Source organism: Laccaria bicolor, genomic scaffold, assembly GCF_000143565.1.
Source record: "Laccaria bicolor S238N-H82 LACBIscaffold_3 genomic scaffold, whole genome shotgun sequence".
Lineage (NCBI taxonomy): Eukaryota > Fungi > Basidiomycota > Agaricomycetes > Agaricales > Hydnangiaceae > Laccaria > Laccaria bicolor.
In genome coordinates this window covers 1,494,869-1,522,044 of record NW_001889874.1, presented here as the reverse complement: position 1 = coordinate 1,522,044, position 27,176 = coordinate 1,494,869, and the positions used below count along the sequence as shown (strand labels likewise).

At 49.1% G+C, this 27,176-nt stretch overlaps 13 protein-coding genes across 13 annotated transcripts; 5 read left to right on the top strand and 8 right to left on the bottom strand.

The window, feature by feature from the left end:
* Positions 1–474: 474 nt before the first annotated feature.
* Positions 475–2,369, bottom strand: LACBIDRAFT_230303 (uncharacterized protein; the record flags this gene model as incomplete). The annotated part of the gene is made up of 8 exons (XM_001875672.1): positions 475–922; positions 984–1,022; positions 1,074–1,631; positions 1,684–1,702; positions 1,757–1,777; positions 1,824–1,959; positions 2,083–2,213; positions 2,264–2,369. Coding segments are annotated over 8 exons (1,458 nt in total), but the record flags the coding sequence as incomplete, so codon positions are not given.
* Positions 2,370–2,886: 517 nt separating this feature from the next.
* LACBIDRAFT_230477 (uncharacterized protein) lies at positions 2,887–4,007 on the top strand (the record flags this gene model as incomplete). Its single annotated transcript, XM_001876090.1, has 4 exons — positions 2,887–3,086; positions 3,143–3,409; positions 3,459–3,557; positions 3,611–4,007. Coding segments are annotated over 4 exons (963 nt in total), but the record flags the coding sequence as incomplete, so codon positions are not given.
* An 871-nt stretch (positions 4,008–4,878) lies between these two features.
* On the top strand, positions 4,879–6,191 carry LACBIDRAFT_308796 (ectomycorrhiza-regulated esterase/lipase/thioesterase family protein; the record flags this gene model as incomplete). Its single annotated transcript, XM_001876089.1, has 7 exons — positions 4,879–4,893; positions 4,947–5,084; positions 5,214–5,320; positions 5,374–5,599; positions 5,660–5,669; positions 5,722–5,935; positions 5,990–6,191. The coding sequence occupies 7 exons, from the start codon at positions 4,879–4,881 to the stop codon at positions 6,189–6,191; spliced, it is 912 nt and encodes a 303-aa protein (XP_001876124.1).
* Positions 6,192–9,537: 3,346 nt separating this feature from the next.
* Positions 9,538–11,058, bottom strand: LACBIDRAFT_177286 (uncharacterized protein). Its single transcript, XM_001875671.1, has 9 exons — positions 10,939–11,058; positions 10,712–10,885; positions 10,560–10,665; positions 10,389–10,503; positions 10,095–10,333; positions 9,919–10,030; positions 9,792–9,864; positions 9,674–9,732; positions 9,538–9,622 (listed from the first exon to the last, which is right to left on the bottom strand). The coding sequence occupies exons 1-9, from the start codon at positions 11,044–11,046 to the stop codon at positions 9,595–9,597; spliced, it is 1,014 nt and encodes a 337-aa protein (XP_001875706.1). The 5' UTR covers positions 11,047–11,058; the 3' UTR covers positions 9,538–9,594.
* A 1,468-nt stretch (positions 11,059–12,526) lies between these two features.
* LACBIDRAFT_292441 (uncharacterized protein) lies at positions 12,527–13,605 on the bottom strand (the record flags this gene model as incomplete). Its single annotated transcript, XM_001875670.1, has 3 exons — positions 12,527–12,808; positions 12,863–13,321; positions 13,372–13,605. The coding sequence occupies 3 exons, from the start codon at positions 13,603–13,605 to the stop codon at positions 12,599–12,601; spliced, it is 903 nt and encodes a 300-aa protein (XP_001875705.1). The 3' UTR covers positions 12,527–12,598.
* Positions 13,606–14,359: 754 nt separating this feature from the next.
* Positions 14,360–14,985, top strand: LACBIDRAFT_308793 (uncharacterized protein). The gene is made up of 2 exons (XM_001876088.1): positions 14,360–14,563; positions 14,616–14,985. The coding sequence occupies exons 1-2, from the start codon at positions 14,465–14,467 to the stop codon at positions 14,769–14,771; spliced, it is 255 nt and encodes an 84-aa protein (XP_001876123.1). The 5' UTR covers positions 14,360–14,464; the 3' UTR covers positions 14,772–14,985.
* Positions 14,986–14,988: 3 nt separating this feature from the next.
* On the bottom strand, positions 14,989–15,973 carry LACBIDRAFT_292440 (uncharacterized protein; the record flags this gene model as incomplete). The annotated part of the gene is made up of 3 exons (XM_001875669.1): positions 15,385–15,973; positions 15,065–15,133; positions 14,989–15,015 (listed from the first exon to the last, which is right to left on the bottom strand). Exons 1-3 carry the CDS (start codon positions 15,886–15,888, stop codon positions 14,989–14,991), a joined length of 600 nt encoding a protein of 199 aa, XP_001875704.1. The 5' UTR covers positions 15,889–15,973.
* Positions 15,974–16,656: 683 nt separating this feature from the next.
* On the bottom strand, positions 16,657–17,039 carry LACBIDRAFT_308791 (uncharacterized protein; the record flags this gene model as incomplete). The annotated part of the gene is made up of 1 exon (XM_001875668.1): positions 16,657–17,039. Exon 1 carries the CDS (start codon positions 16,933–16,935, stop codon positions 16,657–16,659), a length of 279 nt encoding a protein of 92 aa, XP_001875703.1. The 5' UTR covers positions 16,936–17,039.
* A 465-nt stretch (positions 17,040–17,504) lies between these two features.
* LACBIDRAFT_308790 (uncharacterized protein) lies at positions 17,505–20,168 on the bottom strand (the record flags this gene model as incomplete). The annotated part of the gene is made up of 5 exons (XM_001875667.1): positions 17,505–17,864; positions 17,917–18,105; positions 18,164–18,511; positions 18,563–19,796; positions 19,858–20,168. 5 exons carry the CDS (start codon positions 20,166–20,168, stop codon positions 17,505–17,507), a joined length of 2,442 nt encoding a protein of 813 aa, XP_001875702.1.
* A 1,516-nt stretch (positions 20,169–21,684) lies between these two features.
* Positions 21,685–22,942, top strand: LACBIDRAFT_308789 (uncharacterized protein; the record flags this gene model as incomplete). The annotated part of the gene is made up of 3 exons (XM_001876087.1): positions 21,685–21,961; positions 22,014–22,269; positions 22,318–22,942. 3 exons carry the CDS (start codon positions 21,685–21,687, stop codon positions 22,940–22,942), a joined length of 1,158 nt encoding a protein of 385 aa, XP_001876122.1.
* Positions 22,943–23,681: 739 nt separating this feature from the next.
* Positions 23,682–25,149, top strand: LACBIDRAFT_322694 (uncharacterized protein; the record flags this gene model as incomplete). Its single annotated transcript, XM_001876086.1, has 4 exons — positions 23,682–23,925; positions 23,999–24,254; positions 24,307–25,008; positions 25,089–25,149. 4 exons carry the CDS (start codon positions 23,682–23,684, stop codon positions 25,147–25,149), a joined length of 1,263 nt encoding a protein of 420 aa, XP_001876121.1.
* Positions 25,150–25,259: 110 nt separating this feature from the next.
* Positions 25,260–25,683, bottom strand: LACBIDRAFT_308787 (uncharacterized protein; the record flags this gene model as incomplete). Its single annotated transcript, XM_001875666.1, has 3 exons — positions 25,260–25,284; positions 25,345–25,598; positions 25,663–25,683. The coding sequence occupies 3 exons, from the start codon at positions 25,681–25,683 to the stop codon at positions 25,260–25,262; spliced, it is 300 nt and encodes a 99-aa protein (XP_001875701.1).
* A 1,070-nt stretch (positions 25,684–26,753) lies between these two features.
* On the bottom strand, positions 26,754–26,909 carry LACBIDRAFT_308786 (uncharacterized protein; the record flags this gene model as incomplete). Its single annotated transcript, XM_001875665.1, has 1 exon — positions 26,754–26,909. One exon carries the CDS (start codon positions 26,907–26,909, stop codon positions 26,754–26,756), a length of 156 nt encoding a protein of 51 aa, XP_001875700.1.
* Between the last annotated feature and the right edge of the window lie 267 nt (positions 26,910–27,176).

The following is a 27,176-nucleotide window of genomic DNA, read 5'->3' as shown; positions in this document are numbered from 1 at the left end:
TTGGTCTTCATCTTCTCCTAGAGCCTTTTCCCCTGCTCGAATCCCTCTCTTGCTCGCAGTCAATCAACTACCCACGTCTTCCCAAGTTCACCATCACTTTCGACATTCGTTTGCTAGTCGTGTCAAAGCTTAGTTGTTCTTGGTAGATCTCCTACACTGTCGTCACTCCCACAACCTCTCTTCCTTTCTCCTTTTACTACACGCTGACCTATGCACCACCCGAGACCCCCTCATTTTTGTTGCTCTTCTCTATTCTCACGCAATCCCTCGCCTCATTGACGAGTTGTACTACTGCTATTCCCCCACCATATCATTCGTTTACCTCGGAATCTTCAATAATACCCCACATACAGTATATTATTTACTGCTGTTCTGCTGTTTCCCTCGGGTTTGAGGGTGGATGTGTGTTTATACACCGAAATAACACAAGAATGGAAAGGAAGGGGAAACGTGTATACACCGCAAAGACAGTTATCAGCTGCCGCACTTTCCAATCGTAAACTGTGCTCTTGAATACAAACGTGCATCATCCACCCTAACCTCTTCCGTCGCAAACTTGATCATAACCGTCCATCTCCCAACAGCGTCACCACCATCAACCTCCAACTTCGTCTGATTCGTAAACTCCCGTATGGTCCTGCCATCTTTCTTCCATTTGACAATATAGCTTTCCTTGGAAGTGATGCTTTCCGTCCGAAATTGTGCCAGAGGCAATAGTTGGAGGTCGACCACTCGCGTCCAGGATCCGGAACTCTGCTGTTCGCATTGTCCTATTCCTATGTCGTTAATGAGGTCAATGTGACCCAATAAGGAGAGCCAAAGGCCCTCCATGCAGACTTTGCAAAAATGGGGCGATGTGACGACGCGCATTAGGCAATCTTCATTCGTTGGGCGGTAGCTTGTCTCGTTGAGGTCCGAGAATCTGAATGATAAAACAGGTCAGGTTACTACGTCTAAACATGTCCACAGCAGCAGATACGAACGTTGGGAAGATCCCGTAGTAACCTGGCTGGTTGTTGAATCTATTACAGCACCATGTGAGGCGAACCGAAAATGACAAATAACCAACTTACTCGTCTTCGTCTCCAAACTCCAAAACCTCAACGCTACAAAGCTGAGCAATCCCCTCTCTGCTCCCTTCCAATAGAGTGAATTTGATCTCGTGCTCTCCGAGACGTAAACCCCCAGACCGATGGATATCATAATGCCAGCGGTCAACACCAATGTTCGGCTCAGGCACCCATCCTAGATCCACACCGTCAATCTCGACCTTCAAATCCGACTTTTCAGGAAGTCCTGATAAGGAGAATCTGACGAGGTGGCTCGAGTACATGCCAGATGATGGGAACGTAATAGACCAGGGTGAGCTTGAGTTGAGCATTGTCCAAGGGTATGCTTGCATGGGCATGACGGAACGTTCAACGCGACGCGTCTGCTTTCTGAGATTCTCCGGGATGGGCGAGGGGTTGGTTAGCCAGTGTTCCCAAGGAAGGGGCTTGGAGAGATCTTCCGCTGCGTTCATGCCAAAATAGGCAAACCCGCCGTCGTACTCCTCGCCAACATCAATGATGGAGTGCCCTAGTTCAAGTCGAAGTACCAGAGGACCATTAAGGAAGGAGGAGGTCACCACTCTGAAGGAGCGGTGGTATAGTCCTTTCTGAAAGTCTCAACGAAGCAACGTACGTGAACTCCCCGCCCAGTCCTTAAAATCGCATTATCATCAATACCTGGCATCAAGGAAAGTAAGCATAGATACCTCCATACAAATGATCATTGCCTGTGGCATATTAGCATGGTCGAAAAATGAGAGTAAGATTGTATACCTAAAAGAATGGGATAATCGCATTTACTTGCCAAAGATTCACATGTAGCTTTGGCTACTTCCGGTTTATCGTAATACACCCCACGGAGCTCGGTTCCGTCTCTGTAAAGCCCAAATGGTGTACTGACAAACCGAGTCTTCAGGTTCAATGCCAACGGACGTTACCCCAAATAGTTACTCTTTAGGAATGCCACCAACACCGATACCGCTCTAGAGAAATGTGAGACTCTGAAACGAAAACGAGACAAGTCAAAGACAACCTCTTTGCTGGGAGAAAAAGCGGCCCAGAAATTGAGCAAAGGCTTTACGGTATGGAAGGTCTGATTCTTGGAAATGTCGTCCACCAGACGCATAGCATCCTGAATGAATTTATCTTTTTCCTCCTGAAGATCTTTTCAGCCAGATAAATGAAGACAAGCGCTACAGTGACAAAGATCTTACAGCCATCCGAGAAGAAGACCAAATCCACACGATTAGAAGACGGTCCTGATATATGTAGTTGGAGGAGCTCGAGGGGAGGCAATGGGACGAAAGTGTGATTCTTTTGATCAATTTCTTTCGTGTCCTCCGGGTCGGCTAAACCAGGCCTGCGATGTATAGCCTTGCCCCCGCGTGTCCAGCAAGTCTGGAGCCCAGTTCGGGTATGGGAGGAGAATGGTTCATCTTTTGCAAAACGTTGCGCGAAACCTATGGCGGAATCACATATTTGGCTATCCAGGACATCATCATACTGTTGTAAAACATTTTGGGTGCGCGTGGCATAAGAAGCTTGAGTTTCAGAGGCATTTGGGCTGGGTCAACTTTATCATAGTATTTCGTATAATGATACCCACCGATAATAAATGCGCTATGGAACAAAGGTACAAAGTGGAGCATGGCTGTGGCTCGGCAGCTTCGAGAAGGATTCCTGAGTCGTTTTAGCCGTGCTCGTCGCAAAAGCAACGCAAATGGAGGCAAATGGCTCGAAGCTGCCAACCGTAAGTACTTGGAAGCTCTTGCCAACCATTTGCAAACAAAGGTTTTTTTGAAGAACATCTGTTGAACGCCTTGCCCTCTTCTCTGACATGGCCAAAGACGAACTCATCGATTCAAAGGTCTCCTTGAAGCAATGCCGTCTGGCGGTGGAAGCCCTTCACTCTCACGAGTCGAAAAGGCTAGAAAAGCTTCAGGAAACAGAACTTCTCCCTGGGAAGGAACAAAATATCTGGTTGAATGTCACGGTCAAGAAAATTCCCTCTGGGCACAAATTCAAGCCCATAAAGATGTACGCACAAATTTATACTGTCTTATCTTCAATTTCCTTATTCTACCCTCTTCCAGCCCGATCATTCATCCTTTGGTCGATCCTCGCACAACCCCCGTATGTTTAATCACGAAAGATCCACAACGACAATATAAAGACCTTTTGGAATCGCACGAAATCAAGTTTATCTCCCGTGTGGTGGGCGTGGAGAAATTGAAGGGGAAGTTCAAGCCTTTTGAGGCAAGGAGAGCCCTTCTCAAAGAGAACGGGCTATTCTTGGCGGACGAACGAGTGATCCCTTTACTTCCAAAATTGCTGGGCACGAAATGGTTCGAGGCAAAGAAGTGAGTGCGTCGCACATCACCGACTCCCCCTTCTGACAGTTTACTCGAGACAACCTATACCCGTTTGTCTGACTCGCAAAGATCTCAAAGGCGAGTTGGAGCGTGCTATTTCCTCAACTTACATGAACCAAAACCAGGGGACGTGCACGTATGTATTTCAGTCATATTATTCGATCTCTACTGAGGCATCCCACTTCGCAGGTCAATTAAAGTCAGCTCTCTCTCCCATAAACCCGCACAAGTTCTCGCCAATATCCAATCCGCAATTCCTGCTGTCGTCAAACACATTAAGGGCGGTTGGGATAACGTCCAAAGTTTCAATATCAAAACCAACTCAAGTGTCAGTCTCCCAATATGGTCATGTCGTCTCGATGGGGAAGAGGGAGGCCGTTGGGACGGCTTCGCAGCCGAGGACGAGCAATCCGACGACGAGGACAAGGAGAAAGACAGTGGCGAAGAGGAAGAGATGGAAGTGGACGACGACTCGACGAAGACGAAGAAGGGAGCAAAGAAGTCGGGACTGAAGAGGGCGACCAGTTCTGACGAGGAAGAGGAAGAGGAGAAGCCGAGAAAGAAGTCAAAAGGTGTCAAGGGCACTCCTGTAGCCGTGCCGCCTACGCCAAAAGAGAAATCTACTTCAAAATCGACCATTCCATCCCCCATTGCTGCCCCATCATCCGCCAAAACCACAAAGGCGGCCGCCGCTCACGTGGATACCCCCGCCAAATCCAAGAAGCGCACGGCAGCTGCAGCCCCTTCCACACCTGAAATAAAGGATGCCACGACACCAGCCACCACGGACAACGTGTTGTCCACAAAGAAAGCTAAAAAATCGAAAACCGACACCGTTTCTGCTGCTGAGCCCCTTCCCAGCGCTGAGCCTCTCGCAAAGATCACACCAACTTCTGAACTGACTTCCGTCGCTGGGGATAAGAAGAAAAAGAAGAGAGTCGCAGCGACCGTCAACGTTGAACCATCACCCTCTTCGGTCGAAGCTATTCCCAAGAAGAAGGAAAGGAAGGGAACTTCACCGCTCGAGGCCCCGCCCACGCCCTCCGTGCCGATAGCTTCTGAGGAGAAGTCGGTGAAGGAGAAGAAGAAGAAGGCCAAATCAGATCAGGCTGATCCCGCGCCAGCGAAAACGACTGAAGTTGCCGCCGTCAGTGCCGTGACAAAGGAGGAACATAAGCAAAAGCGCAGCGGGGGTGCAGGCGAGAAAAAGAAAGAAAAGGTGGCCAAATTGAAAGGAGGGAAGAGCGCTAAGGATGCGCTGCTCGGGAAGAAGGCTGGGCAAAGCTTGTAGTATTTTTGTCACGTCGTCACCATTATCCTATCCCAGTGATTTCAGGAGGCATTTGGTTTCAACATACATGATGCAGCTTAGATTTGGCTTGGATCCAAATGGATCGTAAAACTTGAAGCTTGAGCTTCACGATCCGTCGCCGGCTCTCGGCAACTCTCCTTTACCGATGAATTATTTACAGGTTACTTCGGTTATTCTTGCATCGACCTTTCCTCTCTACCACCACTATCTCAGGCCCAATCCTGCACAATGACAGATAGAACGTCGACTAAACTATTTATCCCCCATCCAGCTGAGGCGAGCTGCAACCTCGTTGGCATCCTGGAACAACTAGACCCGCGTCAATCAACTCAAGAGCGAAGCATTGCACTGGTATGTACTTGGATCTGATTCATACCAGCGTCCCCCGTTGCTCTTGATACATCTCTGACGTCTCGCTGTCATTTTCGCAGATTTTACACGGTACTCTGGGGTCAATCTATCTCCGTATCTCCGGCGAAGTGGTACAGAGTTGAACAAAAAATTACATCTTCCAGGCACAAAGATTATCTGTACCAAAAACGACTTGCCCGTCGACTACCTTTGGACTCCTTCCGCTTTGATTTTCGGTGTGTATAGACCGGCTGAGGAAGTACGGTGTTTGATTTTTTTTTCATCAAAGCGGAAATCATGAAAGCGGCGGGAAGTGGAAACAAGGCGCACTTGATGAAGACCTTGTTGACATTCAAGTTGTTGTAGATTATCTGAAGGCGAATTACGGATACGTCGTCGACCTTGTCGTTGGCCATTCCCGCGGGTCGATAGTTAGTTTTCGTTGGCTCTGCACCAGTGAGGATGGTAAAAAGGTTTCTGCGTTCGTCAACGCCTCAGGCCGATACAGGATGGGGGTGCGTATGGGCTTTCCGACTGACTATCTTGGACGCTAACTATTGGCATCCTGTCTCCAGAAAATTGTCGGTAAGTGCTGACGCTTTTATACGTCACAGTCACTTTGATCCTCCATCTGTAGAAAACGCGGCAGGAAAAATTTGGCGGGAACACTTAGAAACGCAAGAATCTTACAGCTGGAACGTCTCCGTCGCTCGAAAGATGCTTACCGCTACAATTACTCGGGAAGACCTTGCGAATTTTATCAGCTTTGATACCTCGCTAGTTTGGGATCGCTTCCCTCACTCAACTGACGCAATCACAATTCACGGTTTGTCGGACACGACCGTTCCGCCGTAAGCTTCACTACACTTCCTCTACGATGCCTGCGGTTCCTGAATTTATCGCAGATATGACGCTTTTATTTATTCACAAGCTCTAGGTAACCGAACACCAGGCACACACACATTATGCCTTTTGGAGGACGCAGACCACAACTTTACGGGACGTCAGGATGAAGTAGTTGATGTCATCCTTCATTGGTGGGAGACGCGCAAACGCGGGCAGCTCAAGACCGGGGTCTTAGCGCCGGGGGTCAAAGGCAAGCTGTAATTGGTCGGTTTTCTGCCTCATAGATTATATTGTAGACTATCATCATACCTGAAAAAGGGAAAACAATGATACATGGGTATGGGTGTAATTAAAATTTTTTAAAACTAAGTTCGAAGTCACTAATAATTCTTCCACTCCTTGAAGGCACCTTCATGGGTCGTGACGTCACCAGATAGCACCTTGGTCCCTTTTGTGAGGACTAAATGGCCGGGCTTGTGTATTTCTTGTAAATTGATATGTTGTGAAGACCAGTTGACTTCTTTCAGAATCATTTGATTTTTTGGGGAGTTGAGATTTACAACAAAGCGATACATATAGAAGGAAGTAAAAAGCTAGCGTTACAGGTGTGGTGAGGAGAGTTGTATCTAAGGAAGTAATAATTTAGTTATGGATGTATATAAATATAGATATTGTAATGAAGCTGTTGCGGGGAGGGTCGAAGTGTAGTAATAACGATACAAATAATTGAAATATGAGTGTCCACCACCTCTATCAAGAAGTCTAGCTGGATAAACCGGTTATTGGGCTGTGGAATTAAGCTCTGAACACGCAAAGCTGTTGAGTATTATATGTGGTGATGTTGTAGTAGGAGTGACATTCTGCGAATGTAATTTTGCAGTCGTCGCCGTGCGCTGGGATGTGCGCCAGCGGTATTCGAGTGCGCGTCGGGATCGCGATTCGCGATTCGCGTCGAGAAAATACGTGTAGTGAGGTCGGCGGTCACAGGAAAATATTGTCCTTTTCAGAAGAACACTGCGCCAGTTGATGATGCCCCTCCTTTCACAGATGTTTGCGAGCCGTTGCCACTTCCAGAGCCCGACTTCACAGATCCAGAGTTAGACTGGCCGCTCATATTCGAAGGAGGCGAGGGATAGGTGTAAGTGAGTAGTAGGGCGCGACGAGCAGTTACAAGCAGTTACAAGCAGCGACTGAGGGCAGCCGAAGGCAGATACGATGGAAAAATGAAAGGCTCATCTCAAACTTCCTCTTGGTTTTATAGGATGTTGAGTGATTTGCACAGGAACAAATGAATAAAACCGAGTCAAATTGGAAATCTCAAGACGGGGCCGTTTGAGAATTTTTGGCGCAAATACCCTTTCGCGAACCAGCGCGACCCGCAGAGTAACGGTGCGAAGACGTTCGACGCGATTCAACTGGATCTTGATATTGATTGCCACAGAAGGGGAAATTTGAAGTGAGTTTCGTCTGACCAAAATAATATTCCCACGGTTATTCGTTCTAAGAATCGAAGCGTTTGCCTCAATCTCCCTTTCCTCTCACCTCCTCGTCATCAACAAGTCAGCCGCCGCAGGCATGTGGCTCGTTTTCTCATGCTAAATTCCTCACCTATCAGGCACGCCCGGGCACCGCAGCACAGCCCAATGCACACCTTTCTGACCTCAACCAGATTTTCACCGCCGGACACGGAATGACTCGACTTTGTGTTACAAGCCTGGTTCGTTCCACAAGGTTCCACAATCTCCTCGTCTAAATCCTTTTCATCCGCAGATGATTCATAATTTATTTCTTAGCATGAGAAATTCGGCAGAGAATCTCTGCCGTGACCTCAGAATAAGTCTCGAGCCGGATATGTTGGAAATGAGCCTCTCGCACCGCTTTCACCTCCGACTCGAAGTGAATACCACAAATCCTTTTGTGTTGCTTCTTGGGCCTCGATCTATTGTTCTGGCAAGCTATCTACACAGGTGTAACCAGACATGTCTACGTCTGAACAATTAAGGCAAATGCCAGAGCAGTGCTTAGTGAGGCACCCATTCCAATAATTGACCCTATACTCTAAGCCCTGCCAACAGTGGCACTAAAGGTAAGCGATTCTGCCCGCTATGAGCGCTCTTCGGTGACTTACGTTCTTCTACCATCATTCTCACAGGGTTTAGATCAACGGTCACTTCATCTGCTTAGCACAGCCGAAGAAAACATTAAATCCTCCTTCCCCCAAAGAGTAACGATCTTCTTGTTGAGAACTGTCGTATGAGTCATCTTTCGGGATGACACCGAATTCAGGTCCAGAACCAGGTTACGAAAGTAGCGATGAAGTTGGTGGGAGACTACCGCGAATACCCCCGTCGTGGACATATGTTGAGCGCTTTCTCGAAATCACCCGGTTGTCGAAGGCCAAGTCTCTCACGGCAAAGTTCATGCACCTCATCAGAATTACCCTCCGGAAGGTCACTCCCGGAGTATCAAAGAACATCTCCAACTTCGCTGAGAAGAACGTGATGTATGGCAATTTCTTTTTTACGGGCGAACTGAATGTGACTCGGCAAAATGTAGGGAAACACCAGGAAGCACCGTTTCTTTCCAACTCAAGAGGCATTGTGCAATCAAACTGTCTCAATTTCAAGCGTTTGACGAAAATGGACCGGGCCGCGGCACCCTCAAAGCATCGGCACATGACTCTCCGTGTTGTGCTCTTCGTCTCGATTGCGCTGTCGAAGGAAGAACTTGTTAACTTTGAGCATTACTGTGTTCCTTACTAATCCAGCAGGCTGAATAATGAAAGATGATTGAACGGCATCTGACTCACCACTTCCAAAGGAGCCCCATCACTCTCGGAACGGCAGGAAACAGAACCACCTCGGATATGGCTGATGACGTTACAACTTCAAGGCACCAAGGACGCAAGTATGTAAGTGAGTAAGATTCCAGTGCGGTAAGCTCTGATTGTTTGAGGTTACCTTTTGCTGTCAAGAAATCAGGGTTCCAGCAATCACCACAACGACCAAGATCTCCGAAAATGAGATAGACCTGCGGGTTGTTTGACGCCGGGATCTGTCACTCCGTGTTCTTAAAAATAGAACAACGTGTGATGACGCGCCCATGAATAACTGCGCAAGCGACGCGCCTTATTGAACTTTGCTGCTTTATGGACTGCGCCAACTAAAAATATTCGAATAACGTCGTACAATATGGTTACGTTGAACCAAGTTCTTCAAGTGGATGCGGAGGCTCTATTTCCGCGAGAGATAATTGAAATAATATTATATTTACAATTGAAAGTTTAAAATGGCGATTTGTGACGTCGCCGGGCTGTGAGCGATTCAAGAACCCTACAATTACTGAGCGGTATCGCATCTACATTTCAGCGCTAAGGTGCAGTGGGAATCAACTAATAACTATGACCGGTGCCAATCAGCGGATCTGATGTTTAGGCACATAGGAATGTGTAAAGGATAAGCATTGAAGCTGTGGGCACGCATGTGGACTACCTGCAAGGGGATGGTTCATTATGAACCAGTCAAACGCCTGAAACTGCCAGGACTTTAGAGAAGTTGATACTCAGTGCCTATCTGAGGTGAGATGTTGGAAACAGAATTCCTTAATTGGCGACTCATCGTGATTTCAGAGAATGATTTCGTCTGCGAACAAGAAATAACTCAGTCTAGACTACCTCCACTATGATTTTGCCTCTGTTGTGGACTAAGAATTGGAAAAACTCATGGAAGAATGATGCGACGCACGCATTTTTGTTGGTCTCCATTTCCTTGTGTGCTTCTTGAATCTCGGACCACGGGAAAACCTGTAAAATTTTGGAAGAAATCATCGCAATCTCAATATCTACTCATTGAAAAAACCAACCTTGTGAATGTAGGTCCGAACTGGCCCATCACCGCCTTGCGACGTGATCTTCCCAAAAACTTCTTGTTTGAACCTAGGCGTAGTGGCAATTAGGAGCGGAAGTGAATAAGTAGATATAGTAACGAACTGAGCAATTAGTTCAGCCTGATATTTCAAGGTCCTCGAACGAAGGGTAGACCCTTCAATATGAAGCCGTTTATACAATATCGGGGCTAAGTTTGCTTTATCAACGACCGCCCCTGCCGAAAAAAATGTAGCAGGTAAGCAAATTGATAGATGTGAGAAGAAGGTCAAAAAACAAACCACTCAAGAGGGCAAGCATTGTCATTCTTCCATCCACCGCCATCGCTTCGATATTCTGACTGAAATGGCTCTGCCCAACAAAGTCGATGACAACATCGACTCCTTTATTTTGAGTAACCTTTTTAACAACAGCAGCGAAATCCTCCGTTTTATAGTTGGCGGCATGTGTAGCTCCATTTGGGAGGTTTAAGAGCCAGTCAATTTTTTCTTGCGTGGACGTCGTTGCTGTTACAGTGTGTCTGAATGATCATGTAAGGTCGGCAGCGGAAAAAATCTATTTAAAGAATTACTTACGCGCCGTACACGCGAGCCAATTGGATGGCGGACACCCCCACGCCGGATGCACCCGCGTGAATGAGAACATTGTCACCTTCCGTTACTTTCCCGACTAAAACCAGTGCCTGGAATGCTGTGAAATGACCGTATAAACTTTATTCCTCTCTAAACAGCACTTCTGGCACGTACCCGTTAGGAAATTCTCCGGAATACTGGCAGCTTCGACCCACGTTAAGTGACTGGGCTTTTTGAGCAAATGTGTGTGGTAGACGGCAATGTACTCGGCATAGGCACCCTACAAACCTCAATTGTGGATTCATCTCTGGAGGTGTGAAACATACCCCTCCTACGAGGCCTAGAACCTCATCTCCAACCTTCCACTCCGAAATATCAGTGCCGGCGTTGCTGACAACCCCAGAGAATTCCACCCCTAATATATCTGAGGAACCTGGCGGAGGTGGGTAATGTCCTTCGCGTTGCGATATGTCCATACGATTTAGACCGAAAGCCTTCACCTGTTACCAAGCTGTAATAGCTTGAGCTGATAAGACATGGAGATAAGACCAACCTTGACTAGCACCTGGCCGGGTTGGAGAGTTGGAATCGAGGTTTCCCCGATGTAGAGGTTCTCCACAGGCCCCTTGCCGTCCTTAATGAGTACTGCCTGCATTGACATTTGGAGGCAAACTAGGTATGTCGCTGAGTGTCGGGGACAGTGTGAAATGACTAATGTACGATTCCCAGGCGATTGAATCACATGTATGACGTCTTTGACACCTATGCAAGTCGTGGTTACTGCGGGCACATCGGCGCCCAACTTATGCACTTACTGCTTGTCATCAAGAATTATGATGCGCAGCGGTAGTAGTTTTCTCCAAGATGAAGCCTCGATAGGCTTCGAGGGCGGTAACGCCATTCCCCCTGTACATTATTGATTAGTACAGTACGATTTGAGTGTAGTCCAGATAAAGAAATAACCGTAATGCATTGCATCCCGCGGACAAAGAGGAGACGAAAATACCGCAGCCGGCCAGGGTATGTATGCACTGTAGAGTCCGTACTGTTAGTGGCTCGTGAACCACGGGCATATCCACTCGGAGAACAGAATTCTCCTGGTCCTTTTGGGAGGTCCTCTTTTTTCGGCGAGACCTAATAATAAAATAACGGCGATTCATAACTCGAGTTTTTGATCCTCAAAAATCGGTAGGTCCTTCCGTCCTTCCATGTACCCAGAGGTTATTTATGGAAGTTCACGCTTTGTGAATCGCAGGCGTTCCTATCGCGCAATCACTTTTCATGTTCCAATTTTTCAACTCCAAGAGGCGGTCGAATAATACCGAGAGTGCAGAAGGATCATGATGTAGTTCGATGAGGCCTGGTCATGTGACCGTGAAGTTCTCACGGTGGTCCACATAAATTTTCTTCGATGCTCTCTAGGACTGACTGCCAACCATCTATCTATGACATTCCGCCCGCTCAAGGGACCTACCGACGTTTTGAGGGATATTGCTCAGTGAGTGCTCCTTTTCTCTCTCTCGTTTCCTTGATGAATACAATGCTATGGTCCGTGTTTCCAAGAAGCGACTAGACACCGCTGTTCAATCATGCCGACATCTATCTACCTAGCCTTCTGATCCCTCTTCCCTCGATTGATATCGTACACCCCAGCGTTACTGAATACGCTTTCCTATAGATACCTTATCGGGGCCCGCTCATCTTCGCAAGTTTTTGAAGAAGACAGGTCACGGTTATAGAACGTAAGGGTTCTTATTGCCTTCCACCACTCCTACATGATGATCCCTGCTATGGTCCGTGTTTCCTAGAGGCGACTAGACATCGCTGCTTATTGTGCAGATAACTCTTTACCTAGCATTCTGACTTTGTTCTCTTCATCTGACCATCCTTTTCTGAGACGGCTCGCTAATTTCACTCTTTCAGATTTTACTAAGGTTAGCTATCTGTTGAGATCTTTCGACCAGGTCTCGCTTAGCATTTGGAATTTTGTATGCTGTATCTGCTTTTATGAAACAATTAACTTTGAAGGTGTCTATCAAACACCATCACCTATCATGGGGTAGTGAGTCATTCTGGGGATATCGGACTCAAGGCAAGAACAATAAACCGAGGCTGGCATCTTATCGATTAGACCCTCAACACCCAGGTTGAAGAAGTACATTGAACGAATACTCTATATCCCTAAGAAACGAGTGAAGGCGAAAAGGGCGTAACTAATTCCCAGCTGCAATGGCTTGTTGTTGGGCAACAAAGGTAGTGGAAGCGGCGGGGCAGCCAACACCAGGACCTCTAAGGTTCTGGAGAGTGACGAGGGCTGCTTGAATGCGTGCTAACTTCGAGGCCTTCGAGTTGTCAGTGGGGAACGAAACTGCGACGCCTGGGTTATTGACGGCATGCCCAGCGGCTACGTTGGCACTCAGGGACTGTAGGACCAGCTTAAGAACGGTTACAGGGGGAACGCTTGAACTAATGCTTACAGCAATGAAGGAGTTGCGATCAGGAGGGCAGAAGCATGGGATCTTGACGACTTGTCCAGCCGCGTTTTTGATTCCGTCACAGTCACCGGTCCCGGTAGGATTTAACCCTGCTTGGAGGCCAAATTGGGGGACCAGGTTGGGATCAACACCACCAGCGGGCGCAGGTGCTGGGGATGCTGGTGCCGATGCTGGTGACTCAGGTGCTGGTGCGGGAGACGCAGGTGCTGGCGCTGGTGCGGGTGACCCGGTATCAGGCCCAGCAGCGATGGCCTTCTGCTGAGCAAGGAAGGTAGTGGACGCAGCGGGACAACCAACACCGGGACCCCTGAGGTTCTGAAGGGTAACGATAGCCGTCTGAATACGTGCCAATTGCGAGGCCTTGGAGTTGTCGGTGGGGAATGACACCTTGACACTTGGATTGTTGACAACTTGTCCAGCGGCAACATTGCCGCTCAAGGACTGGTAATTGTTTCAGGGTACAGTTCAGGACGCTTGGAACCGAGACTCACCGCGATAAAGGAACCACGGTCAGGAGGACAGGAGCATGGGATTTTGACGACTTGTCCAGCCGCATTTGTGATTCCATCACAATCACCAGTTCCGGTGGGATTTATTCCTGCTTGGATACCAAACTGGGGTACCAGGTTGGGGTCGACCCCGCGCCTGACCAGCTGAGCTGGTGCACCAGACACGGATGCAACAAGAAGGGAAGAGATAACGAAAGTAGCGCCGACGAACTTCATTCCAGCAGGGTTAGAGAGTCAGAGAGGTGCACAAAAAATGAATGGGAGCGTCGAGCTGAAAGAATGTCAATGAATTGGCGGGTCCTGCGACTTGCGCTGGTCAGAAAAGAAAGAAAATCGACGTAGTCGAGAGGGAAGAAGAAAGAGAGGGGTGATGGAAGGGAAGCGGTGATCATCCTTAAGTTGTGAAGTTTTAAGCTTTCCTTGATTGTTCTGGAAGAAGCCGGCTTATGATAAGCCTGAAGGCGCCTAAGGCCTCAAGGCAGAACTCTCAGGACCTCCGAAGTCCTCTTGAGGACAACCAAAGGATCAAAGATAGAAAGATCGTCGTTGTATACACCACCATTTGTTCAAAATGCTGATGGCATCTGGCATGAATCTCCGCTTGACAGATTACTGATGGAGGTCGCCCCGGCATGGAGGGCAGGTGTGTCGGAGCTTGGGGTGTAAATGTTTGAGCCAGCGGCTCGACACCTGACCCACAGGTTTTCAACTCTGCTCAGGAAGACCTGTACCGCCAATTTTCTTCGGGCGACGAAATGATGTACTTGAGATACAAATTATTCATAGTAAGATAATAAAATGATACATTGAGCACTTCCAAGTTCTTACAGGTAGAAAAGACACGGAATCCTGAGCTCAACATGAAAAGGCCCGTGCGAGAAACTCTCCAAAATTTCCCCAAGTCGTTTAAACTCCGCCCTATGTTTGGTTATTTCCAAACTTCAACCAGAACCAAACTCACCTTCCTCTACACCACAACCGTCTCTCGCCCAGTTGCTTGCTTGCTCCCCTCATTATTTCTTGTTTTCATCTGTGTTCCACTACCAAGTGGTCTGCGCCCCATGTAATCCTCCTCATGTTGTTCCGTTGGTTGTCCTTGTTACCCACCTGTGCGTCTGTGCGCGGTCGCCACCTGTCACTGTTCTGGGCTTTTGTTCCTGCCCATTGCCCCTTTGTAGTTCCTCCCCGACAAGTGGCCACTTGCTAATACTGACTCTCCTGGACAGGTTCACTTTTGCATTGCGCCACGTAGCGGCAGCCGCAGTAGACGCACGCCTATCACCATCATCAAACCCAAGCTTGGCTCTCCAGACAACGTCTCAACGTGGTATCCGCCCTCCGCTACCCTCCTCTCATTCAACGAGCCAGAGGCTCCGCTTTGACGCGCCTTGTTTGTGGTTGCGCATTCGGCGGACAGCGCAAAGGGTGGTCGGGTGGGGGAATGTTTTTTGAACGGAAGAGCAGACACAGGTAGTAATTGGAGCTGCCTCATTTCTCACATCCTTCCATACACCCTATACCTTTGTACTATGCAGCCTGTTTATAATCCTTGCTTATGAAAATGTGGCCAACGTCATCCTCCTCCTTGCCCCTTGTATTTTATGGACTAAATAAGAACATGAACACCTAGTACAAATATGGCCAGGGAGAAATATTGAAAATATAGTGAATTTACGTAGGCTGGGCTGCCAGCTGGTCCCCAGCTGCCCCAGACAGGTAGTGCCAAGATCGACCTGGGCACACCCTGCTATTAGTCGGATTTCGATCATGGTGTGGACTCGGATCATTATTGCCTGACAGGTGGGAAAACATGCCACACAGGGTTTGACTCTCAGGTTTTTCTCACATGCCTGTCATTTGGCGGTGTATATCATCGCGTTGTGTAATTATGGTTGATACATAAATAAAATAATTCTCCACAACAACCACCTGCGCTTGAGTATACTTCCCGGTTGGAACAGATATAATCTAAATCGCTTTCTTTCGTGGACTTACGGTTTTTCGAGCAGCTCGCTTAGCCCTCTTTTTTGGGGAGATATTCGAGTGCTCGAATGGAAGGGGCATAACCTCAGATGGGTGGACTCCGCAATCCTCTTGCGCCTCTGAAGATTGCCCGGTATATTCCCAAGTAGTGTTCAAGCTCCGATTCTCTGACATCGGAGGTGTATAGGGGTGGTATGCGAGCTTCTCAAAGTCGCGGGCAGCCTTTTTGGCTCGACGTTCCTCAGCTCGGTGCTTGGCGCATAGGGGATAGCTAGGAGGTTCTTCAACCTCCTTCGCAGTAGGTTGTGGCCGTTGAACTCGGACTTCTTCTGTATGGGCGACGAGTCCAATGTAGGTTTGCTGATAATCACAGGAACTCCTGGTCTGTGGCAGCCTGACTAGATCTCTGTTGTCGTATTGGGCCTCCTGGGCATCCACGGCTTGCACGGCGTCCCACAGCTCCTGGTCGAGACGCTCCATCTCGGCGATGTCGTCGGAGATGTCGAAGTGTTGCATTTATGAAAGAGCGGGGATTATAGTGGCGTTGGTCAAGAAAAGGAAAGAAAGGATCGTGAGGTGAGTAAGGCTGAGTAAAGAAAACGGAGCAGCGAGAAGGGTTGGGTAAGTAAAGAAAGCGGAGGAGCGAGGATGGTTTATATTTATATTGGCCGGAAGACAATTGCTTTATAGGAAACAATTGCATATGCATGGTGGCCCGTGGCTACCTAAGTGGCCGCGAGAAAGAGGAAAGGAGGGCACGGCGCCATCAGTGGCCACCGAAGAGTGGCCTAGATCCTAGGTCGCATCGGCTAAAGGTCAATTGGATTTCATTGGTTGCGCCCGCCTCACCATCTCAAGTGATATATATAAACCATACACTCTATAATTTTTTCCCCCTGATGTCCTCGGGTTGAACTTAAGAATTGGCTCATCTTTACTCTTCCTCCAGATGAATAAAGCTGTACCGATTTCCAACCCCCAACCGCCAGCAGATGAGCAGGAGACAAATGAGGGTTATTCATTCGTTTAGCTCTCAGCACCCTGAAATTCGCGGAGCACTGGTTGTCAAAGTCGCGGTGCCCGGTCCCCACCTGAACTACATTCGCCTGTCAATAGAAACGATATCCTTATGCCCTAGCAAAATAAAATTGATATGACGGTGGCAGACTGCCGTCATTGTGTCGTCTTTTTCTCGTTTGTTCATTGCTCCGCCTCTGAAGATTGAATGGCTAGGTGTATCGTTCCACGAACGAATCATTAGCTAGCATTGACAAAATATACAGATCAATCGGTACACGGAAAACTAAGACAACAGCGAAAAGAAGTATATGGCACAGCGGTGATAAAAGGATATATATCTATGTACAATGGCGGAAAGAAAAGGTGCGGCGGCCAGAAAGAAATCAGACACGATATAGATAGAAAAACGGAATACAGTTCACCACAAAGGGTGGATGGTGACGTGCTTCGGCCGGTGCAGAATCGTCGCGGAATATAGAAGTATAGAAGACTCAGAGGAGATATCTCTGACGGCGGAAGCGGCGGTGGTGGGAGGAGACGCATGAATGATCTACGTGAGTGACGGGAGAGGCAGGTTTGGCAGAAAAGCAGAATCGTCCCGGGCTACAGAAGACTCAGAGGGGAGATCTCTGACGGCGGAAGCGGCGCTGGTAACGCTGATCATTTATGCGTCTCCTCACCGGTAGGAGGAGACGCATAAATGATCAGCGTTGGTGACGGAAGAGGCAGGTCTGGCAGGATGACGTCGTCCACCAATGTAAAGCGTGCAGCTCGGCTTTGAAATCTCAGCCAGCCCAAAGCGTCTTGGATAGACGCACAAAGGGAATCACAGACACCAAGGTTTGTAGGCGCCCAACTCTCCGTCGTTTAGAGCAGAGAGATGGGAGAGGGCAAGGGAACGGCTGTCCTCGTTGTCAGCCGCTTTCATCTCACCCTCGTCGCCATGAGGATTGGATATTGAACAAGGGAACGGTGGCGGTCGTTGGACCCACCGCTTTCATCTTGTCCGGTGACCAGTGGTGTTGGTTGGTGCTGTGAATCCCACCTAAATATGATGGGCTGGCGAGCTTTCGAATCCAGCGTGGCGAGCCAAGACATTGCGTCATAAGGTCCTAAGGCATTCCTAAGAAACGCAAAAATGCGCCTACTACAGGTATGGCATCACAGAAACCACAGTTCGTGGTATCCCTGCGCCACGAAGTCTTCCGATCGGGTTTATCAGAGGTTGCGGACTCCAGAGGGAAGTGGCCAGGCATGCGACGCTTCTTCTGTGGCTTAGCGTGCTGCGTGTCTGACTCCTGAGATGCCTTGAACCGTTTCGAGTGATCCCGTCCATTCTCTAGCCCTTCTGCGTCCTCAAATGAGTCCTCGTCGTCGCGCTTGCGTCGTTGCCCCGATCGATACAAAAAAGCACTAACGGGCGTCGGATCGTAGACTCCTGAATAATATCGGAGTGCTGGCGGAGGTGTCGTCTGTAGAACGTCTGTAATTGTAGAGAGATGAAGAAGGAAAGTGCAAACTTACGGAGAAAGGGTTGTATTCAGTAATCGGGTAAAATTTCAGGGGAGTTTCTGTGCGAGAGAGAGAAGGAAGTGGTCGAACGCCGCGTTCTGGCTTTGAATTGGATAGTGTGGAAGACGCGACACTATCTGGTGAAGCTGGTTCTTGTTGGAACGGGGGTTCCATGGAAGAACCAAAATATCGACGTTTTTGCTGAAAAGGGTGATGATACTTCAGTGGACGACCTAGAGATAGAGGATGTCTAACTCACAGCCTCCTGTATTTCGTAGTCTTGATTGATTTCAACCCACTTTGACCTCGTCGGTTGCTCGGAAGCAGACTGACGAATATCCTTAACGAAACGCGTTGCACGTAAAGAGCTAATCATCGCAGCGCGGTTCGTGGAATTTCTCAGAGGCTCAGCACGCGCTTTCGGAGCTTGACGCCAGTATGTAGATAGGGTTGGTGCAGGTGGCAAGGATGTCGGTCTAGCAGACGGTGGTTGCGCAAACGCCTGAGGTGTGTAGGGAATTCCCGAATCGCATGGCGAAACCACTGCTTGCGGCAACCAACTATTGCATTGGTCCATTATACTAGGTGTCTTCGGAAGCTCAGGGTCCTTCAAAATAACGAAATTAGTTGTGATTCTAAGGCGTACCAAGTCACTCACACTTCTGCGAAAAGGTGTTTCCTGCATGAACGTCGGTTCGCAGTGGGGTGCATCTTGCTCGAATATCGATCTGTTGTAAGGTGGATTTTGCACAAATGTCGGGGGTTGGCGCAAGGATTCGGTTGGAGGTTGGTAAGATGCTGGAATAAAACTCGGGGGTTGGGCCAGTGGCGAGTTATAAATATGTGCCGGGGTTTCGATAGGCGCAGTCGGTGTAGTATAAGAAGGCGCCCTGACCCCAGAGGGATGATGCAATGGGGGTTCGTGTGGGGGACCTTGATCATCGGTGTCCATGGCGATGTCTTCACCTAAACCGTCACTCTCCAAGAAAATGTCATCGTCGCAGTCCATGGCACAGTCCCCATCCAAACCAACATTCCCCATGGCCGATGGTGTATATTGACTGGGTGTCGAAAATGATGACTGATAATAATCAGAGTGGGATGAGAATTGAGCCTGCGACGAGAAAGGGGGCTGAGAGGCACTAGATGGATGGGGATGCTGTTGCGCCAAAGGAGCGCCAGGTAACGCTTCAAGAAATTGAGAGAGGTCGAGCATAGGATTGGGGTTCGACTGCGTAAACGATGGCATCTGTCCCAAACCGACATTCACAGAAGATGGGATAGGTTGGCCCTGTGTCAAAGAGGGGGGCTCAGTGGGAGGAAATGACGCCGGAGACTCGGATTGCAACTGCGCCAAAAGTTCGTTGTAATAGGCATCAAGCTCTGAAGACGAATAAGGTTGTGACACATATTCCTCCCAAGAATCTGGTAGCTCGCCAAAATCTTGCGGAGGCACCTCGGCCGAGCAAGTCGGAAAATGTGAAGACGATGGGGGATGTTGCACTTGAATATTTATCGCGTCAAGAAACTGGGAAAGGCCGGAGGAATCTGAATGCATGGGTGGCACATCAGGTAGAGTGGGTGCTTGTTCGCGTGCCTTGCCCTTGCCGGAAGTCGAAGCGTACGAGTGGCTGGGGTGTTGCGCCTGGCGTTCACTGGAGGTCGATGCATATGGCTGCTCGTGATACTGAGCTCGGGCTGCACTCGCAGCTGAACTTGATGCGTATTGTTGCGCTCGCTTATCCTCCACTGGCAGCGATGTCGACCCCAATGGGAAAGGTGGCATCTGTAGATTGCTTGCAAGAGAATCTCCAGGCAGACGCTCCTGGCGACCTTCCTTAATCTCAGGCTGCTTGGAGGCATTGTTTTGTGGAATCGCGGGTTCTGGTTGCCTAACAATGTACTCAGATGTTAGCAATCGAGATGTTGTCAAGAAAACCTAGCAGAACTCACCCCCTCGAGTCCGACTCTTTGCTAGCCGCCGCCGTTTGCTGTTGAGGCAAGGATGTAGAAGGCGAGGGATCAATGGGCTGAGAAACAACAGGAGGGGTTTGAATGGGAGGGTTCACAGCAGCCGGAGAGGTGATAGCGGCAGCAATGGTCGCAGCAAGGGTTGAGGCCGCTGGAGCAGCTGAGGCTTTCTGCTTCAAAAATGCCCTTTTCTGTGCCGCTTGTGCGACCGCTGCAAGCTGCTTTCCGCCTTGCAAAGAATTCTTGTGTTTGTTTGACGAAGAGCCTGCTTTAGAACCACCAGGAGGAACCATTTTGAAGGCAAATATATGTATGTAGTCTGGGAGAGAACTGGCGTCGATGCGTCGCTAAGGATTGCTTTGAGGCAGTCTATAGAGGGCGGGTTATTATTGGGAAGATAAGGTCTCCGTGAAATATATAAGTACCCAGCAGTGTGCCCGCCTTGACATCAGAGCCACTCTCGCGTTGACCGGGGTTGCTGTGTTCTTGGTGCAACTTGTCCGCTCGCGTTGACTTTCCTATTGTAGTAGCTGCCCGCCTCGAGGCCCAGTCCGATGACTTTGTGTAACCGTCGCTAGCATTTTCCGGTAATGTTGTTCGACGATTTGAAATAAGAATTCAAGTACAATGGCTTATCGTGTCCGAGGACAATTCAAGACGATTGGAAATGTGAATGTTGTGACAATTTCCTATTTAGGTCAATGATCCACGTTGAGGGCTGTTGAGGGCCAGTCATCTCGCGTCATCCTGATCAAAGCACTACTTAATATCGCCTCCAGAAGACGAAAACCCTCCTGAATGGTAGGAATGCGGGTGCTCATTAGCCTTGTTTTGGTCTTATCTATGATATAGCGCTTCATATACCCTCAGGCTTCAGCCTATGAAAGACATGACATGGCTTGGAAGTTGGATCGTCATGCATCGACTTGGTAATTTGGCTCCTCAGTCAAAGTAACTTCCACCTATCCCTCACGCATTTTCTGCAGCTGCCATCTGCTGCCATTGACGTCACGAGAGTGCTATGTATTCCAAAACTGGTCGACCACATTCACTCGCTCAAATCCCCTGGTGAATAGTACCAACTAGTCGCGGCTGTTGGATCTTCATGTACGCAGCAGGGAAACTTCTTCTCTTGCCAATCCCTTACCAGCTCCGGCAGTTCATCTACGCCAGACGGTGCACATGCGTTCACGACGCAAGTCGGCTTGATCATGATCATCCTTCCCAGGACAATCTCGTTTCCCACCACTGGCGTCGCTTTTACCCCCATAAGGTTGCACAACTCCCAAGCTACTTTTCTGGTATCTCGCGCCCGCCAAGCTCGTTGGCCCCCGGCCCAATTCATGGCATAGCAAATCAACATGCGCAGGCTGCCGCTCTTTCAAAAAGAGGCATACCCCCCATCGGCCATAGATTCTAGTCCCAATCGTCATCAGTCTAGGCTCCCCATGGACTGCCGTAATCCCTCTGGACAGTATCAACGCATCCGCCGACTTTCCTTTTTACCTACCACCCTGAGTGCACATGCGATAATTCAGACGGTATAAATGTTCATCACAGTCTGAGCTGGAATCGCTGGAGTTGAAATGTAGACAGCCATCGGGTTTCGACGCCAGCAAGATAAAGCTCCACACAGGTTCGAAGTTTTCCAGGGATACCGCACAACGACCACACGAAATCCATCAAATTTGCATCCGATCATTCGCAATCTGTGTCACTCTAAAAGGCACAAATCTCGGGCCCCGTCACTTTCCGCCTTCAAAACAGGTTCAAGCAGTCTTTCCAAGTTTTTCCGCTTTCTCAACACCGATGCCAGCAGTGGGTCTGGTCGTGTTTTTCTTCCTGGTGAACATTCTGGGACAATTTGGGTTGGCCGCCCTTGTTAACCGGACCATCGATGATTACTTTGGCGATCCAATTACTGGCACATTTCCAACCTATTCTCCTGCAGGTTTATGGCAGCAGGGCAATGGTTGTGCAGGGTGTACTGTCCGGCCAAATAGCTCATTAGCGTTTGACGGTACATGGCATGATACTACTTATTACATCGGTAACGGTTCGCGCTCTGTATCAGTCAATTTTACAGGTGCGGATTTTCTCCCACCCACGATGCTCGTTTCTGACGTCCTTCAATACAGGTTCCGCCGTTTACGCCTTCTTCATCACTGCACCAATAATTCCAGGTTCCCCTAGTTCGAACCACGAAACTCATCTTAACATTACGCTCGACGGAAGTCTCAGTGGCAGTTTTGATTCTATTCCCAGCGGAAGTAACTACGGTTACAACCAGCTGGTGTACGGTAATGCAAGTTTAAACTACGGAAACCACACGTTAGTGATATCCAGCGGAGGCCCCAGCCGTTCCATCTTGGAATTCGATTATGTTATGTATACGTGAGTCTCCTTGAATTCTAGCGGATATGCACTCAAATTTGACCATAGCACTGACGACGGGACAACAGCATCCTCTACAGGGCCAACTTCTGCTACCTCCTCAGCAACAGCTGTCACGACCTCATCCCCCACCGTCACCCCTGGAGCCATCGCAGGCGGTGTTGTTGGCGGAATTGTGATCATTGCGATCATCATGCTCCTTATATGTTTCTATTACAATCGTGACCGTGGCCGCACGACCGCCATTGCCAACGAAGCAAAAGACCAGGAGGCTGCCGCAGGTCCTCAGACTCTCAGAACTTTCATGCCTACAACCAGTGAAATAAATCCCTTTGTTGTTCCCTCAAATCGGACCTTTTTTCACGGAAATTCAAAAGAAAAACGACCGTTGCAAAACCCAAATACTGCACCAACAACGGAAGCAGAGTTAAACAGACGAATACAAGAGCTTCAGCAGGAAATGACTGTACTGCAGCCGCGGGATTCACTCTCCTTGCAGCGTCCTTCTTCGAGCAGGGAGGGAACGGATGATTGGAGGTCGAACCTGGAGGTGCTGCGCGCAGAGGTCAGAAGGTTGAGACTTTTGATGCTCTTGCAACCTCCGCCAGAGCAACCCCCAGAGTACGTTCACAGTGTTAGCGACGAAATAACGTCATTGGGTGGGCCGGCATGAAATTCTAGCGAGTGACCACAGACCACACTCACTATTTACCCTCCTTTGGATATGTACTATACTTACGTGACTCGCTTATAGCATCTGTCATCTGTAGCGTCAACCCGATGAAGAACAGATTAAAAGTCGCCTCCTGCTACACTGTGTTGTCAGATGATTGCACACGATGTGTCTTTCACGTTACTTTGACACTTGTTCCGTTTGGACAAGCGTCCCTCGAGATGATCAACCAGCTTAGTACGCTTTTCCTTCAAGTTCTGCAACAACATCACCCAGTCGAACTGCGTATGCTCTACGCGCGACTCGGAAAAACCAGCATTTTTGGATTCGAGACCCCTTATCATTCCCCGTTATTGGATTGTTCACATGCACACGGCGGATACTTGCCACCTCCGACCCAATGCATGCACTATGCGATAACTTGAGGTATGTCCACCCATCAGAGTCTGGGTTGGAAATTTTCCAGTTGAGTGATACAGACAGGAATTGGACCCTGCGCCAGCAAGATAGATTCCTGAGCTCAACGACTTGAGTTCTTCCACCACTTCCGTTACTTGTGTATACGTAATGTCCACATGAATTCCTTCCATCACTTCGAGCCCCATTTTCTCTGGGCGACGTGAGTCCCATCGAGCTCCGGACTCAATACAATCAAAACACCTGCTTCTTGTCGTCAAGTTTGCAGTCGGAGTCAACCCTTCCCACACTCTTTGACGCTTTCTTTACATCGCCCCCACCAATGGCTCTGGTCCTGCTGTTCATCTTGCTCAATATCCTGGGGCAATTTGGGTTGGCCGCCCTGGTTAATCAGACCATTGATGATTACTTTGGCGATCCAATTACTGGCACATTTCCAATCTACTCCCCTGCAAATTTGTGGCAGCAGGGCAACGGTTGTATCACATGTGTAGTTCGGCCAGATACCTCGATACCTTTTGACGGAACATGGCATGATTCCACTTTTTTCGTGGGAGGCGCTACACGTTCTGTATCAGTCACTTTCACAGGCAAGTTTTTCTTTTTGTCGATGTTGTTTTCTTATATCTTGGGATACAGGCTCTGCTGTTTACGCCTTCTTTATCACCGCACCAATAATTCCAGGTGTCAATAGTTCGCTCTTTGAAACCCACCTCAATATTACACTCGACGGGAATCTCAGTGGCAATTTTGATTCTATCCCTAGCGGAAGTAACTACGGTTACAACCAGCTAGTGTACGGGAATGCAAGTTTAAACTACGGAAAACACACGTTGGTGATATCCAGCGGAGGCCCGAGCCGATCTATCTTGGAGTTCGACTATGTTATCTATACGTGAGTTTCCCCGGATTCCATTGGATATACATTCTAACTTCCGAGACAATAGCACTGACGATGGGACAACGTCATCCCTTACAGCCCCAGTTGGGTCACCGACTGGGATATCGACAAAGTCGTCTTCAAACCCATCCTCTGCTACCTCATCACAGACTACCGTGCTTCCCAACGTGACCTCATCCGCTACTGCAACTCATCAGCCTGCCCTGATCGGACCTATCGTAGGGGGCGTTGTTGGCGGAGTCGCCGCCATTGCGCTCGTCATCATCTTCAGCTTCTACCGTAATCGTGACCGCTCGACCGCCCACGAGGTTGAGGCAACGGATCAGGCCATTCCTGTAGGCCCTCAGACCCCCAGGACTTTGATAGTCACACCCGCTGAAATAGACCCCTTCATCATCCCACCTAGTCAAGCCTCTTTCTATGGAACTGCACAAAAACAACAACTGCGTCATACCCCAAGCTCTACCCGAACAACGGTTGACCCTCGCCAAGTAGAGCTGAGTAGACGAATGCAGGAGCTTCAGCGAGAAATGGCCTTGCTACAGTCACAAAATTCACCCTCCTCACAGCACCTTCCTTTGAGAACTGAGCAAGGGAATGATTGGAGGTCGAATGTTGAGCTGCTTCGTGCTGAGGTTGAAAGGTTGAGGCTTGTGATGCACTCGTCGCAAGGTTTGACAGATCGGCCCCCACCAGACTACGCTTATAGCTTTAGGGACGAAATAACATCATCGGGGGGTATGTCGTCGTAAGTTATAACAATGGATTATCGCCGGACAATCAAGCGGGTTGCTGCAGGCTACATTCATTTACGCTGACTTCGTTTAGACCTGTATTATTTTGTAACCTTCCACATGTGTTACCCGTCGACGCCGTGCAAATGTTGTAACCTCGATGGGGACGAGTGGACACTCAAAATCCCTACCTCTGTAGAAAAAAACGGCGCTGGACCAAGAGAACACCAAGCTGGGATATTTGGTTGTATTCAGCATTACTCTACTAAAAGAATGGGGCCAACGGGAAGCTAATCAACTAAAAACTTATCAGCAATTGATGGAAATGTGAATACGACCCCGTCACGCACCCCTCTAGTACATCATGCATCATGGACGACATGTCCGCACGGAGACGGTTGCAGTCAAGAAGGCCATCGATACTTCCAACCGCGGCGAGGGCGAACTGAGGAGAAGCCGAGTCAATTACATTATCGGGAAAATATGCCCCACAGGTATTGCACAGGTATTTCTGAGTGACGCGTTTGGTCTCATCAATTGTGACGGCGTCAACTGCGGACTCGATCTGCTGGGGCGTGAACGAGGATATACGTACAGCAGCACACTCCCCGAAAGGGGATAAGGCTCATCTTCGACACAGTGTCGAAGATGAGAGGACGTGAGCTTGCAAGCAACACAGTTGAACACATCCCAATCGGGTGGGGTGACGAACGCGGTGTCACACGTCACTACCCCTCTCTTCTCACTACCCCCACGAAAGGCAACGAGCATATACCACGACCATCGACGATTGGCCACGAGGACCAACCACCAGGATCGACGGACGACGGTGAGGCCCCACTAACATCCACAGGGCCCACCACCAGGATCTACGAACGACCACGAGGGCTCCACCACGATCGACGAGGGCCCACCACCAGGATCGATGAGTGGCTACGACTGCCGCATTCACGATTGACGAATGGCCACGACGGCACATTACCATAACCGATGGCGAGTGCCCACCACAACGAACGGCCACGGGGGCCCACCACCACCCCCCGCAAACGGACGAACGGCCAAGAGCACCACCAACGATCCCCCAGCCCGCCCCCATCCTCCACCCCCGCTCTCTTCCTTGCAGGCCCCGCCTCGCATACCCCATATCAGCAGACACAACGCGAAACTTCCACCCAAACACGGACGCCAGTTAATGCAACTGTGAACAAACACAAACACCAGCCAGATCCACCGACAGCGAGTGCGGCCGCCGAGGACTCATTATCGGGGAGAGGGCATGCAGCTTTGATAGGGTAGTGCAGGGATTGCCAACTATAGATTAGCAAGGGGTTATTGAAGGGGACAGGTGGTGTCCCTACCTTCCTCCTACCTTCCTACTTCTACATAGTTGGTATACCTTCCCATATAATTGTTTTTCTCGTACATAAGGAATACATATCATTTGCATATTATACTGCCATTTACCGAGGCTCGAGCACAGAAGAACTTGTGAAAAAAAAAATGAAATGAAGTTGCACACATCTGAATGTGTCGAACACACGTAAATTCGACACACTAACGAGGAGCAACACATCAATGTGTCGGCAATTCACCTTATGTGTCGCTTCAAGACCCTATGTGTCGCTGACCCGATTTGGGGAGTGTGTTACTTTTCGTATACACTGGGCGTGAACCTCCTGCCGCTGGTCACAAGTTGCTTTCCAATGTCCTCAGCAACAGCAGTGGTGCCATCAAGACTGAGAAGTACTTAGTCCAGCCTTCAAGTTGTGCTGGCTCTTGGCCCTCTCGACTTCAACTGAAGTAGCTTGAGAGTAAAGTGGATAAGGTCATCCAAGTTCATCAAGTTCTCCGAAACGAGGTGAATACCCCACAGGCCGGTGTCAGAGTATGATGTGGAGAAAGACGGTGACGTCATTCTCGGAGTCGATGTGGGAGAGAGTTGACAGAAGATGACTAGCGAGTGACCGCAGACTACACTCACTATATTATGCTTTAGCGGCGGGCGAGCCCCCGACTCTTTTTTTTAGATAGGTAGCTACGGACCTTACTAGCACTCCTCATCATCCCCGTTATTCATGCATTCAGAAAGCCGCCAACGACTCACACAACCACCCCACATCCCTAATCACATACCCCTCTCCAACCTGCTAGATAACATTTGCTGGAAACTCGCGAGAAGAAA

What these genes read in the sequence shown, in the direction of transcription:
- LACBIDRAFT_308793 (XM_001876088.1), top strand. Translation starts at nt 14,465, where the DNA reads ATGTTGTTCCGTTGGTTGTCCTTGTTACCCACCTGTGCGTCTGTGCGC. An exon ending in TTCCTGCCCATTGCCCCTTT is followed by an intron (nt 14,564 to 14,615) that starts GTAGTTCCTCCC and finishes TCTCCTGGACAG; the next exon opens with GTTCACTTTTGCATTGCGCC.
- LACBIDRAFT_177286 (XM_001875671.1), bottom strand. Translation starts at nt 11,046, where the DNA reads ATGTCAATGCAGGCAGTACTCATTAAGGACGGCAAGGGGCCTGTGGAG. An exon ending in TTGGCTCGCGTGTACGGCGC is followed by an intron (nt 10,334 to 10,388) that starts GTAAGTAATTCT and finishes ATGATCATTCAG; the next exon opens with ACACACTGTAACAGCAACGA. An exon ending in ATGGAGACCAACAAAAATGC is followed by an intron (nt 9,623 to 9,673) that starts GTGCGTCGCATC and finishes AGTCCACAACAG; the next exon opens with AGGCAAAATCATAGTGGAGG.